Genomic DNA, 15306 nt, shown 5'->3' with positions numbered 1-15306 from the left:
TAACTGCATGAAGTCTTCACCCAGCTGGGTTTTAATTGAATGTTAAATTACCCAAAGCCCAATTTACTTTTCCAGAAAGTATTTTGTGATCTGTTTCACGTTGGATGTCCTGACTCCAGCTGCTGCAGCAGATGTTTTTTGCTCTCTTTTTGGTGTGCATAAAACGTCTAATATTCTGAAAAAAATACTCTGCAAAATGCAAATCCCTAATGCAGTGTTGTGGTAATGACAGAAATATATATCAAGACAATTTAATGATGCTTAATGTTGCATTGCAGTTTTTGTTAATCTGTGGTAAAAATCACTCCTGTTCTATTTTCCTTCAGTAGTAGCATATGAAGCTGTTTATTAGCACAGAGAAATTTAGGTTGGAAGGGACCTCTGGTGGTCATTTGGTCTAACCTCCTGCTCGAAGTATGTTCAACGGGGTCAGGTAAAGTTTTCCTTGTATCTAATTTAAATTTCCTGTTTCCCAGTTTGTGTCCATTGACTCTTGTCCTTTTACTCTGCACCTCTGAGAAGAGCCTGGATCTGTCATCTCTGCACCCTCTGACTGTTACTGTAGACAGCACTAAGGTCTCCATGGAGCCTTCTCTTCTCCAGGCTGGACAAACCCAGTTCCCTTAGGCTTTCGTGCATCCTGTGCTTCACCTCTCTGGCCGTCTTGATGGCCTTCCATGGGACTTGCCCCAGCATGTCTGTGTCCTTCTGTTACTGGAGATACCAAAACCAGATACAGTACCCCAGATACAGACTTAACCAGTAGTTAGTGGAGAAGAGTAAACACTTCTCTTGACCTGCTGACTACACTCTTGTTAATTCAGCCTGGTACATACTTGACCTTCTTTGCCACAAGGCATATTGCTGACTGATGTTCAGCTGCTTGTCTTTCTCTGCAGAGCTGCTCCCCAGCAGTCATCCCCCAGCCTGTACTGCTGCATGAGGTATTCCCTCTCAGATGCAGGACTCTGCATTTGCACTGGTGATCATCACAAGGTTCCTGTCACTCCAACTTGTCCTGGTCCCTCTGAATAGCAGTCTGCCCTCCAGCCTCTTGACTGTCCCTCACGTAATCTGTGAACATTCGTAATCCACGTAATACAAGTGCACTGCATTTCATTGTAGTATCAGACCCTGAGGGCTACCACTGATAACCAGCTGCCAGCTGAACACTGTAGGGATAATATAACCCTTTGAGCCTGGTAGTCTCACCAGTTCTCCACCCAGATTTCCATGGCAGCATTCATCCTAATCTGCTGAGGTTGGTGGTTTTTGCTATTTAATATTTTTAAGCTATTAAAGCTATATTCAGTCTGAGGAGCCTGATTTTGGTACCTTGTACATTTACAGGCATCTCTGTGGAAGTGGACATAGGTTCAGTTCTTTCCATTAAAGAGAAGACTGGTGACTGGTGGTTGGCTAGACAAGACTGGGGAGGGGATGGGAGGGGATGTGATAGCCTTGTCTGATGAGGCAGTGATACTGGATTTTAAAGGAACAGGGGAAAAGAGGGCCTTTGCAAGCTGAGTGGCTGCTCTTGGGAACAGTGATAAGGAAGACATCCCATAAATTAGAAACTGTTCTCTATAAAATCCAAAGATGTAGTCTCCATTAATGCATTTTGTATCCACAGGTATATATTTATGGAGGTGCAAGATGTCTACTCTGAGGCTGATTTCTAACAGAACCTCCCAGCAGGCATTGTCTAACTCTGATTACACCTGGGAGTACGAGTACTATGAGTATGGACCAGTGTCGTTTGAAGGCCTGAAGGCTCATAAATGTAAGTTCAGTAGAGACATAACTTATTGCAGCTGAGCTTCCCCATCTTAATGTTCCTGCTCTTAATTTGTAACTGATTATTGTACAAAAATCTCTCCTATTTTTTTTTTATTCTCAACAATTAAAAGTACTACTCTATTTATTAGATTATTATAATATTGTTTATTATGCTGTGTCTTTTTGTTGATTGCTTTTCTTGTGCACGAGAGAGCCACAGATTTCTTGCCTGTGGTAGAAATTTGTCAGTACTGAGGAATATCAGACTATCAGGAACAGTTTATAACAGCAAATACAGTCACTGCTGCTTCTGGTAACTACTTGGTATGACCCATCATGCTTTGTTCTTGTTCCTGTGAATGCTAAAAAGGCAGTGGTGGGCAGCCTTACTGCTTTTGTTTTTCTTCATAGAAAATAAATTTAAGGCTTTTAAAAGATTTAAAATGAGAAATTTCTCCTTCTGAAGAAACTTTTGTCATTGGGAAGAGTGTGCTAAATTCAGCATTCTGTTAATACTGGAACTGTTTCACAGTAGAAGTAACGAGTGGAGGACTGGGACCAGAGAGATGAAAAATTCGGGTAGGAATTGAGGGGAAATTTAACTAGGACAGGCTAGTACAGCTGGACCAACACTTACCTAAAATCTAGACAGTGGCTTTGGCTTTTTTTTTTTTTTTTTTTTTTAAGTAGAGATGGTTGTGGGGAGAAAAACAAAAAAAGGAAAAAAAAAAAGTATCACAGACTAACTCAGAATGACTGGATGTGTTTTTTGCAAGCACTTTGCCAAAGAGAAGCAGGCAATCTTGTTTCTTTGTTTCTGAGCTGGATACACTGTGAGAGGGTTTGAGCATTAGTCTTCCTAGTATTGGAGAAGGGTCTCCAGTCTCTATCCAGTGCTGGAGCATTGATCCAGGGTGGGGTACATAATTTCTGCCTCACTTGTCATGATGAGGGCTCAGACTGCGAATGAGGAGTGCCTGCAGTGACAAACAGCACAGCAGAAAGGCTGATCTCCCGTGGCTCTGCACAGTCAGGAGGTTTTGAGGAGGCTCTGTAAGGGACAGAAGAAACTTGTTGAAGTTACTAACACTTAAAAAAACCCCAAAAAAACCTAGAGCAGAATTTTCTTTTTAGCCTGAATTCTACTTGACCTTTTTATCCCCAAAAAGGTCTGTTGATTACTGTCTGTTTTTTTACAAATGTTAGGTACTTGAAAAATGTAGGTTAGCTTCTATCATGTTTCTCATTTATATTCCATTCTTCTACTTAATCAGAGGCCAAACCTGATTACAAAGATTACTGATTACACAGATTAGCTGCAGTGTTATGTACATGCCTTCTTTATAGCTCGGTGTGTCAAAGAGTGTCGTGGGAGAATAAACCATAAATGAGAGTTACCTCTGGATTGAGGAAGGTATAGCGTCAAAACAGATCTTGGGTTGCCATCGAAGTGATTGCCATGCTGAGTGTGGCAGCTCAGCTTTGCTGCCTGGCTGTGCTGTCTGTAGAGCAGGAGGGTTCTGAAGACTCTTACTAGAGAATGGGACAGAAGTAATGACCGCTTTTCAGGTGGAGCTCCACGTACTTAGCAAAGAGGCTAATAGTAGTATTGAATCAGTGACATAGGAAATTCCTTCTATTTGTTTTTCCAAGTTTTTTGGTTTTTGGGGGTTTTTTAAACTGATAGATTGGAGCTGGCTCTGTTTACTTTGGTGTTACTGCGTGCATTCTCAGAGGGCTGAGTTTAATCTAGTAAAGGAACAGTCTATGTCTGTGTTGTGTATGGCATGATATTTCTTGACACGGTATGTTTTTGGAGTGTTTCTTGTTCTAGCTGTTTGCAGCTGAGTTGAGACTTGAGAAATGTGGAGGCAGTGTGATCAGACATTTAACTTCACTGGAATCCTAAGCTGGGGAGGAAGGAGGAGAGGAGGTTACACTGGGGTTGTATTAGGAGGGAGACCTTGAATATTGTCAAAGCAGGGGTGTTAATGAATGCCTGTAACTTATGTTGGAGAGCCTAAAGGGGATTGGACTCTAGTTTAGGTGATGCAGGCTAGCAGTGACACTTGGCCAGCTGTAAAACATCACTGGCCCTTCTTAAAATTAGAAGTGTGTGATTTTTTTTATTGTTACTGTTTTTATTTCTGATACACAAGGTATTTCACCCAAAATGAGAGGGCACTGTTTTGAACCATAAGATGAATTCCACAGGAGAAAGTTGGAGGGTGCTTTCAGATTAATGTTGATTTAATTAATTGTAGGCAAGGGGAGGTTCCTAATAATTTAATGTATATACAAAAGAATTCAGAAGCTTGTTTTCTGAAAGCAGGGAAAAATTTATGCAAAGTGACCTGTGAATAAAAATATTGACAAAACAATCTAATACACAAAAATACATTTAATAAAAAGTGGAGTAATGGAGGTGCGATGAAAATGAGGTGTTCAAATGCCACAGTGACTTTTCAAATATACAGTTGTGAAAAAAAACCCCAGCTGTTTTACAAGCAAAAAGTATGTTCTATCTGAGGAGAAGTGAAGGCAGGAAATAGAAATCAGAAAATCTGGAAAACTAGGCACCAGATGTTTTGTAAATTAAAGCTTTAGAAAGTAAATAGACAAAGATAACCAGGAGATATCTGTGACTGGCAGAGGTAAGAACAAAACTGGATTTTGTGCCTTTGGAACAGAAGAATCCCAAGTAACATTAGAGAGAGGTAAAATAGATAGGGATGACCAGGGAGTCAGAACTGATGCCAGGATGTTATGAGTCTGTCTTAGGAAGGAAAGGAAGGTTGATACTGCAGCTTGAGAAAGTCATGGGATACTTTCCCAATCTATTTGTAACTTTGGACAGAATTATAAAGGTAGTCCTACGTACCATATTTTTTGAATAAATGTTGTGTTATGTGCTGTTTATTGCGGTGAATGAAAAAGGGACGAAAAAGTACTCCGAGCCTTTTTCTGGGTAAAGCAAGCTTCTTTATTAGCAAGAACCCTCGATTCCCTTGTCCCCAGGCTTCCTTATTAGCAAGATTTTCTATTTGGCCAGATTCTCCTCACACAGTTAGCATTTATACATTTTTGTTCTCAAAACAATCAAGCTACACAGGACATAAACCAGGATACTTCTTGGCACACCCACACTCGTGGCTGCTTTCAGCCACATCTCAGTACTCACACTCCCTCAGGTGGTTTTCCAGCCTGACCTTCTTACACATTCATCAACTCCTGTCCTGTGAAGCTTGTTTGAGAACACACTGCAAATTCCAATGTTAACCTTGATCAGTCTTAATTTATCTTCCACCTGTTCAGCACAATTCCCACAGTTTATTTTGTATAAATGTTTAGAAGTTAGTAGGTTGATCATTTGCACTTAAATGAGTGAGACCTAAAGGAAATACTGAGGAGAACTCAGGCCCACTGCCTTCATTTTAAACAGATCCAAAGGATGTAACTGATAAAGCAGCTGGTTAGAAATGCATCAGGAGCCACAGTAAAGCAAGGAAGATGTAGCTTTAGGCTTAGTAAACTTAGGAATTCAGCTGCAGGGGGGGAATACCTAACAAACCACAAGACAGGCTTGTTTTTCAGCATACAGTGCTGGCAGGTGTGATTTTTGTGGGGAGTAGCAGTTCATCAGAATCTTGATTTTTTTTTTTTTTTTTTTTCCTTTTGGTTTTTTTTTCCTTAGTTGATGAGTTCAGTTTTGCAGTTTGAATATAATCCATGTGCATATTTTTTAACATCTTACTTGATCAGACTTTATATTCTGGTTATCAATGCAGTTGCATATCATTGAAGCATGTCTGACTAATTGGTAGGTACTAGTAGTTGTAAATGGTTAAGTGGTAAATTTTTAATGGGAGTATTTATTTTTAGATGAAATTTTCAGGTAAAACAAACTCTGGTAGGATGGCAGATAATAATGAGCTATTGTGTGTTAGTAAGGCCGAACACAAGATGCATCTTGAACCACTGAATACAGGCTATACTTACAGAATGATTCTGAAAATAATTTAGGGCTCATAATGCATGGAATTACAGAAAGAAACTCATACCAGTATGCTTTAAGCAGAAAGGAATATTACAAACTTCACTCCACCCTGCATCATGGAGACCTATACTTGAACCATCCTCTAGTTATTTTCCGAGGGGTTTTGAGAGGAGAAGATGTGGCAGAGGAGAGATGGAATACACTTTGCAGTGGGAAACTTGAAACTTAACCTCCTTAACTTACCAGAAAAAGGGATTAAGGAGTGACTTGATTGTGATAAAGTATTTTCAAGGGAGAAAATCTCAAGTTGCAGCAGGCACTTTGACTTCGCAGAGAAAGAGCAAATTGGTTTCCAGATCTACCTTTTAGTGTGGGTGATATTTGACAGTGGGTGTGTGATTAACCGTTGGGGTCAAGCACTAGGCAGGGTAGCTGATGCCTTGTTTTCTGGTGTCTTTAGTCAGTCCTGTAGGAAATTCAGCAGGCTGGCCGTGCCGTGCCTGCTGCACTGGGTCAGACAGATCACCACGTAGCTTTACAGCCACTGGGGTTCAGTAGTAGCTGTGTAATGAGAGATTAAGGGCTGGTAGATAGGATACCTGTCCTGACCAAGACTTCCCTCTTGTCTGTTTGTATGTTAATTTTTTTTTTAGCTTTTACAGTGGAAGTTTTGAATATTTTCATAAACAAAAAGTAACTAACTGAAATGACAGGTGAAAAAGTACTTGTATACTGTGGGTCCTGGACCAGGTCATATTTTGGGTTGAAGCTCTGTAGCTTTGGGCCATGCTTATCAATTGATTGTTGTCTGGCAATATGTTTGTCCCACTTGGACCTCTCTTAATCAAGTTCCTGGGAGTTTTGAGCTTCCTTCAGGAGCAACTGTGGATCAACTTTGAAGTCACAAGAGGATATAGATTTATTATAAGTAGGACTGGTCATTTATCTGTGGGTCCATTTGCTATGAATGAGAACAGCAGGTATGTATTATGCACACAGCCAAAAAGCCATGCTCTTTCCAATTGCTTCTGTATTTGACTATTGCATTGATGTTTTCCTTTTAATTAACTGGTGGTTTGACTTTTTTTGTCCAAATCCATTTGGCTTCTCTGATATTGTATTGCAGTTTTCTGTATGCAAGTTGGAAACTCAAAAATTATTCAGAAATGTCTTGTGTATATTGGACTGATATTTGTTGAGGTAGCAAATAGTTTACTGGTTCTGCTTGTTTCAGAACCCTCTATCTTACCACTGAAATAAAGCTAGATCTTCCCAAACCTATTGTGTCAAAGAAATACATCAACACCCAGAAACAACAGTTTGGGTCGGAAATAATTTAAAATAGCAGGAGTTCAGTTCTACAGGGACAGAGGTTTTTGCTGAAAATCAAATAATCCTCTCTTCTGAGTTCTAGCACTGAAGTTGTTTCCAAAGAAATGCTTGGAAATGGGCCAGACATCACAAAGGGAGCTGCTCTTATTTTACTAACCAAGAGAATTTGGTGTCTTCCCTCTTTCAGCTTGTTTGTGGTTTGTCCAGACATCAGTAAAATTTGGGCTCAAAATGAGAGCTTCAATGGCAGCTTTCTGTTTAAAACCAGATAACAATAAATCTGATGGTCCTTCCTCTTTGCCACCCAGGAATAAGCTGCAAAGTCTTTTGGGATTTGCAGTCATGCTGCACGTGGAAGGAAACTTTCTGCAAGTGCAGGTGAAATACTGATCGTCTTGTTTTCTCTCTTTCACCAGATTCCATTGTGATTGGATTTTGGGTTGGTCTTGCGGTTTTTGTCATCTTCATGTTTTTTGTCCTGACCCTGCTGACGAAGACAGGAGCACCACATCAAGAGTGAGTCTGAAAACTGGAATGACAAATCCAGCCTGCTAAGTGGTGTGTCTGTTCTTTTGCAGCCCCCGAACAAATAGTGACCGTGCTGACATAGCATTGGCTCAGCACCATCTTGTTCAAGTCCATCCTTGTGAAAGGCTGCATTCTATCTTTGTTTCAAATAATCTTTGTTCCAAGCACTTCTAGGAGACCAGTTCTGTAGAATTGTTATTAATGTGTTCCCTATTTAGCAAATAGTCAGCAGGCATGTGGTAAGAGAAGGGAATAGCTGCATGTATGCATTTTCATAATAAAAGGAAGTTAATGGGTAGGCTGTCAAACAGGTGGCTTTAGATTGCCATTTTGCAAATAAATGGGGTCATTCTAGGTAGGCTGATGTTATGATGGAGTGGAACAGGGATATGTGAATATTGACAGAGTATATACAAATAAAATGCAGTGCAGATGTTAATTTAAGGAAGTTGAAGTCTGGTAGGTTTCCGTGTTTGAGTCCAAAAGGTAGATATCAGTAATATTTACAAAATATTCACTTAATCCTGCAGCTGCCTTAGTCTCAAAGTGTCTCACAGTTTCTGCTGAGAAATTCCAGTAGATGCTGAATTACAGATGAGCTCCACATTAATTTAACACCAAGGTCCCCTGAAAGTCACAAACTAACCTTTTTTTCTTGTTCTTTCTGTCCGATAAGTGTGTGCAGACCATGACTTGCCTCAGCCATTTATCTGCATTTGCACAGCATGCAAGCTGTCAGTGTCCCTTCTTCTCAGAAAGTTTGAACTCAGATCTCCTCTCAGGCTTGTGTGCTGTAAAGTGGAAATAAAAAGCCTTTCTGGAGACAGAGGTTGCTTGCAGGCAGGTAGGGATGATGAGAAGCTGATTGTGAAAGGCAATTGTTAGTGCTTATCACTTCCTAAAGCAGCCTGCCTGTCTCTGCCTACTGAAGGCCCTTTGCTGTTTCATCACATGTAGACAAGGCTCTGAAACTTCATGTAATAGCACATCTCTAGAGACAGGGCCATATTAGAGAGGACATATGTATATTGTGAGCCTCTCCTGTGCTCCTAAATTTTTCCGTCTGTGAGAAGAAAATTGAGGCAGAATTGTTCAGCTTCCCAGAACTGACTTGCTGGTATTTTTGCCTCCCTTATGGACTGTCATAAAAAGTATCCAGATCTTGCTCCCAAATATATGTAAAGTCCTTGTAACTGTTGGTGTGCTGCCTCTTTTCCCTAGATATATTGTTTCTTAGCTGAGCATCTGAGTCTGTGTCCCACATGAGTAATTTGAAAGGGGAAGAACAATGAAGTCAAATATACAACAAAGAGAATTTAATATGGATATTTGTCAAAAGTTTGTACCCGTGTAAAAATGTACTTTCAGGTACCAGAGGCCTGCTTGGTATCTCTCTCCCCCTGTTTTTCTGTGTTCTTTATCAGTGTTCTTGGAACAGGTTGTCTAGAGAGTTTGTGAAACCTCCGTATTTGGTCAACTTCTACATCCAGATAACCTGATCTGAATTCAGAGTTGGCCTTGCCTTCATCAAGGCATTCGGCTAGAGACCTCCAGAAGTCTCTTCTAATCTAAATCTTAATATAATTTTTCTTCAGTTGCTGAAGAGAGCCCAATTACTCCTTTCTATATTTGTTTTAAACTTCCTTTGCAGCTTTGGGAGCTGTGTGCTTGAATGCTCGCCCACTTACTCTGTATGCTGAGTTGGCACCTTTAACAAATTTGAGTCCTATTTTCTTGAGATTTGGTAACCCAAGTGTGTATGGTACTAGAAACAGATCATCCAGGAATACACTAAGGGCAGTGAATACTATTGTTTCCTCTTATTTTTGATACAAGTATATAAAAACTGGAGAACATACCTACCTGTAAAACCAGTGCAGACTGTAGTTTTAGTTTGCCTGCATCTTCTGTCTTTATATCTGACTGGATTCTTCATGACTCATCATTTCGTTAGTGGGCTGTCTTGCAGCCCTCCTTTAGAAACAGATGTTAGTGGGATTCCTAGGTCTTGGGAGAAAGCCAGCCTGATTGATGGACATGTCTCTGACTTCAATAAGTCAATTTGGCTGTTCTTTAAAGTACCATTAACGTGAAAGATAAATGTTTCTGGGTTCAGATGGATGGATCCAAAGTAGAATACTCTGACAGTTCTAGTAGTATGCTTTTCTTGACTCAATATAAAAGGGTATGATAGCATGTACTTTTCAAAATTGTACAAGATGTTCAGAATTGGGTACATTCTCAGACCAGAAGAAAAGGGTCAGGATATGGACAGGGAGAGGTAAAAATGTTATTAGTTATTAGATGCCAGTTGCACTTTTCTTTTGTTTGCTTGCTATTAGCATGTGTAGAACATTAGCTTTTGAGACAAAAAAAAATGTTGACAATCTTTCTGAATTTCTACCTGAAAAGTACTCTCATTCATCACTTGGGAGAAGATAGTATGCTATGTTTGTTTCTGTATTTAAAAAAATGCCTCAAAAATGCTTTTGTGCAATGAATGCATGTGTTCATGTAACATATCTGTACCAAATATTGTCTGGCGTAATCTCAAAGCTTCATGCAGCTGTTGAAGCAGGTTGTACAACCAGGTGCCGTAAGGCAAAATGACTGGGGTTTATTTATTTATTTATTAAGAAATCAATTGGTTTTGGTGAAGGATTCTGGAGTGAAATGCACTCAGCAATGCAGATCCACTGAAACAAAAACTTCTACAGATATATGTATGTGTTTGCTGAAAACTTATTCCAGAAGGCTTCTGAAGTTCAGAGTAGCACTTCTGGATTGGTACAAAGGATCTGTTTAGGTCCCCCAAGTTCCCTTTGGCATGCCAAACCCTACTATTTTGGAGGATTGGCTGTGTATGCCTTTCCATGGTTTGCCAAGTACCCTAGGACACTTCAGAGAGAGAAGGGCTGTTTAAACTATAGAGGAATCTCAAGGGTCAGTCTCAAACCAGTATGCCCCTGTTAGAACAATATACTGACCAAAATGGTCTGTACCCTGACAGTGCACTCAAGTCCAGTGGGCAGAGTGCAGAGCTTAATATCGAATCCAGCAGACCAGAACCCAGCATCACACATTGGAAGATTCCTAGAGAAGGGAGCTTGGATTATTTTGTTGCCAACTGCTTGTTTTGAATGGTTTTCAGTATGTGTGATACTCAGGGTGTCCGGCATTTGCCTTCCTGCTCTCTTGTTGACACTTCTGGGATGTAGAGGGTCCTGTTGGCCCAAATATTGCAAAAGGGATTTGATTGTTCAGGTGGTTGTGCTACTCTTCCGCAGTAAAACTGGGGTTTCTGAAGCTGCTTTTCTTATTTTGAGTGTTCTGAAAAGATAGGCACAGAGGTATCCTTGCATACTGCGGTGAGCAGGACTGTGCAAGTTTCTAGCCCAGTTAAATAAATTCCTCCTCAAACTACAGAAAGATAGTGGTTGTGAATTTTTAGAATCCAAAAATATGACTGTGTAGATCATGTGTTCCCGGCTCATGAGCCCAGCATTATTCTCTTTCGTATGTCCTCAACATCCTGGGTCATTATAAAATTTCTTTACATCTTCTATTCTTCCATTTAGATTAGGTCGCCATTGCCAGTCTTGTGTGCCCCTCTGTAGTCAGCCTTCGCTCCTGTGATAGTTCCACTGGGCTAGCCCTTGGCCAGCAGCCAACACAGCCCTTCACCCACTTCCCCCTCACCCCCAGGGGATAGGGGAGAGGACTGGGGGTGCAGGGAAAAGGAGGCTTGTAGGTTGAGATAAGAACAGTTTAATAATAGAGAGAAAACTTAAAATAATACTAATATTAAAATAGTAAAGATGATGATAACAGTAACAAAATACGCAAGTGCCTGACACCCAATGTTACAGCTCACCCCCCTCCTGACCGAGCCCGGCCTGTTCCCAGATAACGATCCCGGAGGAGCGACAATCCTGAACCGAAACCACAATCCCGGAAGAACGAGAGCCCGAGTGAAAGCCAGAGAGATAGAAAAGAGGAAGAGACCCTCACTGATATACTGAACATGATATGATATGATATGATATGGAATATCCCATTGGCATATCTAACTGTCAATTAAGTTTATTAATTTAAATATTCCTCACCCCCTTAGATCTTGTGCTTGTGGACTAACAGAACATGAAATCCTTCACTTCCAGTGACAAAAATGCAAACACTGGTGTGTTATCAGTGTCTCTGTCACAACAAGTCCCAGGCTGAAAGCAAAACACAGCACTGTTCTAGCTACTAAAAAGAAACCCAGCTCTATTTCAGCTAAAAACCAGGACAGCTCCTTCATAGCTCACTGGGTTATAAACCACTTTCCGCACCTATGAACTAGTTTTACTTCTCTAACAGATGCACTTTAAGCTTTCTTCCAAAGTCACTTCTTGCTAGGCTTATAGCACTTGTCCTTCTCTGAGTGCTTATTTGCCACCTCCACTCTCTGTGCCACAATTCTACATAGAAACTCTTGGTGGCAGACTTGCAAAATTATATATATGCAACTTAAATTTGGAGTGGTGCTTTCTGTTGCATTATAAATGCATAAATGTCAGTTCTGAAGGCTGCCACAGTATTCTTCCAGTCTGCTAACCTCCAGGTGTGTATACAGTAGATCATTACTTAGTTACTGGTCTGTCTTGCATCAGTTAAAATGCTGTGCTTCTACATGCTTCAGGTCAAAATGCAGAATGAGCCAATATAGTTTTGACAAACTAGATGACTACTTTGATTTGAAGGCTTTGATTTGTAACTGATTTTGTTAGGACAGAATTCTCGTATCATGTAATGGAAGTAAATTAGCATTTGAGAAGCAGTAATATTAACTGTGACTGAAAGACTAAAGGGTAGGTATCCTCTGAACTTGAAGGTTTTAGGGGTAGGTTTCTGAAGGTGCCATCTGTGGCTTTTAGAAGCATGTAGGCACTTACCTCCTACTGCAGGCTCGAGGGAATTAAATTACATTTCTCTGAAAATCTCTAAGTGCTGTGTGCACCTTTAGGAGTCCAACTATCTGCCTCCAGTCTCATTTGCCACGTGTTCACATGTAAACAGTATGATTTATTAATTCTTACTCAACAAAACTTACATTCTGAGAACGTTTAGATTTTTCTCTACTCATCCTCTGAATATCTCTACTGCCTTTCAGATGCAAAGAACTTGCATTTTGTGATGACAGCTTATAAATTCAGCCTGACAAAGAATGTGTTCCTATCTGTAAAACTTGCGCTAGCTTGAGCTTTTCTCACCCCCAGCTGTTCGTGGCTTCTGCACGTGTCCCTGCAGATTGGAGCTGGTTTGAGCTAACGCTTCTAGAAAACTCCACGACGTGTTAAGATGTCCTCCCTGGGCTATGTGTCTGAATTGCTGAGGCTGCCAGTCCTTATAGCAGTCCTTAGTTCCTGCTCTCCTAGTTTGGAAATCTGAATGTCATTGACTGAAGGCAGTGGAAAAGATACTTTGATATCTGGACAACCAAGCGCTCAAGTGATGCCTTTAGTGACAGCAGTGCTGCCTGTGTCCCGGAAAGATTTTCTCTTTCAAAGATTTTTCTCAAGTGTTCTAGAAGCCATTTTAAAAAACTTGTTACTACTTGATATCAAGAAGAAATACTGAAGAGTATTTCTAAGCTCATTCAGTGAGCTGATAATTAAAGTATATTGATTACTAGAAGTGCCATTTAAGTGTGCCAGCATTGATAACTTATTCCTATAGAAAATTATCATTACAAATCAAGACTTAAAATAGCTTCAGCAGAAAATAATTAATAGTGCTGGCTTTTAAAGTCTGTTGTGGATGAACTGTAGTGTTTCCTTTCTTTCTGATCATAATGGTTGCTGAAACCCAATTTGCTGTTAAGAACTTAAATAGTTCTACTTTCATGCTTACTGTATTTTTCTTTTTCCTCCTTAGCAATGCAGATCCTTCTGAAAAAAGATTTCGCATGAATAGCTTTGTGGCAGATTTTGGAAGACCTCTTGAGTCGGAGAGGGTCTTTTCTCGTCAAATCGCTGAAGAATCCCGGTCGCTTTTCCATTTCTCTATTAGTGAAGTGGAACATTTGGACAAAGCAAAACAAAGTCAGAAAGCTTCAGGTCTAGAGAGTAATATCCACTTCCATGAAGTTCCCAGGAACAGTGGAATTTTTGAGGAGGACCTAAATTGTCTCACAAAATTTAACATTCCTAACTTTGTGAACACGGAGCAGAACTCTTCACTAGGTGAGGATGATCTCCTCATCTCAGAGCCACCAATCATTTTAGAAAGCAAATCGGTCATGCAATCGTCCCATCGGATCCTTGACTGAAGAGTCTTTTACTTTAAGGGGAATATTCCCATTATTGTCCTGTTCCAAGCCTTTCCTGGCCTTCTGGTATTTTGATAGAAGGTATTTCAGACCTCTGCTTTTTATTGTATGTGAGACTGGCTGTGCTGACAGAACTCAGCTCAGACAAAAGTAAAACACTGAATGCTTTATTCTGTTGCCTTCAGTGGTCTAAACCTTTTGCCCAGCATTATTTTTGCTTACTTATTTTTTTTTTGTTCTTTGTTTTGAAATGACTGCTTATGTCCTGCTTCTGAAGGATGCCATAATGATTTGTGGGGACTATGAAGGCTGGAGTGTGGCACTGGGAGGTGTATGAAAACTCTTCAATCAAGAAGAGTGTAAACCTCAAATTAAGACTGAAGCAAGGAATAAACAGACTGCCCCTTGCGAGGTTCTGCAGCTTCTGCCACTCCCTAAAAGGACACCTGAATCTGGGTGGCACAATGGATATCTGCTTGGCATTAATTTCAGCTTCTGATTCCTAACTGCTTTTTGGTGCAGGTTAAATCCAAATTACAAAGTTTATAGAGGGAATACCTTCCGTATTAAGTTCCATGGTTACAGTTTACAAAATACTATCACCACCTGCTGCTGAGTAAAAGCAAACTGGTGCCTGTATTTATAGTGCTTCAGAGTGATGTTCTGACAGCTGCCCAGTGATGACCTGAAATTAGTATTCTACATACAAACAGTAATTTGATTTAATTTTTTTTTTAAATTGTTGATATGAATTTCCAGTTCGGTAAGTGCAAGATTCAGTAGCTAAATCACAGGAAACCAGATAAAAACTATTCTTCTTTTGCTAGTGGAGTTATAAATCACAGGAAACCAGATAAAAACTATTCTTTTGCCAATAGAGTTACTATATGCAGACGGTGGTGGTATGTTAAGCTGGTTTTAGGTTTGCTTATAGGCCGAACCTTCCTATGCTATTTGGCTCTATAAAGAGCGCTCTCTGGACTCGTGGGCCAGTGAAGGGCTAGCAGCCTTTGAGTTGCTGAGAGGACCAGCTCCAAAGGCATAGCTGAGCTGCACTTGCTCCATCTTACTTTTGTACTCAGTTGGGATGGTGTTGCAGTCACAGCTGTTCTCCCAGGGAGAGGTTTGTTAAGGGGTTGAATTAGGTGTATTTTCAACCTTGTTGAAGCTTATTTTTTAGAGAAAGAATAAGGTTCTGAACCTTAGCCAGTACTTTAATTATGTTTCAGCTTTCTTCAAGAGATGGGTAACCAATGGTCAAATGGTTTTAGGGGAAGCACATAAGATGCAGAGGAACCAGGTTCACATCCTTTGCTGGATTTGAAGTAAGAGTGCTCTGCAGGAAGTTCTTAGCTGAAAT

The 15306-nt window shown here is 40.3% G+C and overlaps 1 protein-coding gene across 1 annotated transcript; it reads left to right on the top strand.

The window, feature by feature from the left end:
* The first annotated feature begins 386 nt into the window (after positions 1-386).
* Positions 387-14115, top strand: MRAP2 (melanocortin 2 receptor accessory protein 2). Its single transcript, XM_010177405.2, has 4 exons — positions 387-433; positions 1650-1783; positions 7525-7624; positions 13553-14115. The coding sequence occupies exons 1-4, from the start codon at positions 417-419 to the stop codon at positions 13944-13946; spliced, it is 645 nt and encodes a 214-aa protein (XP_010175707.1). The 5' UTR covers positions 387-416; the 3' UTR covers positions 13947-14115.
* Positions 14116-15306: the final 1191 nt, after the last annotated feature.

This window comes from Antrostomus carolinensis, unplaced genomic scaffold, assembly GCF_000700745.2.
Source record: "Antrostomus carolinensis isolate BGI_N321 unplaced genomic scaffold, ASM70074v2 scaffold19091, whole genome shotgun sequence".
NCBI classification, from domain to species: Eukaryota; Metazoa; Chordata; class Aves; order Caprimulgiformes; family Caprimulgidae; genus Antrostomus; species Antrostomus carolinensis.
The sequence above is the reverse complement of the archived record's forward strand: the minus strand, read 5'-3'. Positions and strand labels throughout refer to the sequence as shown.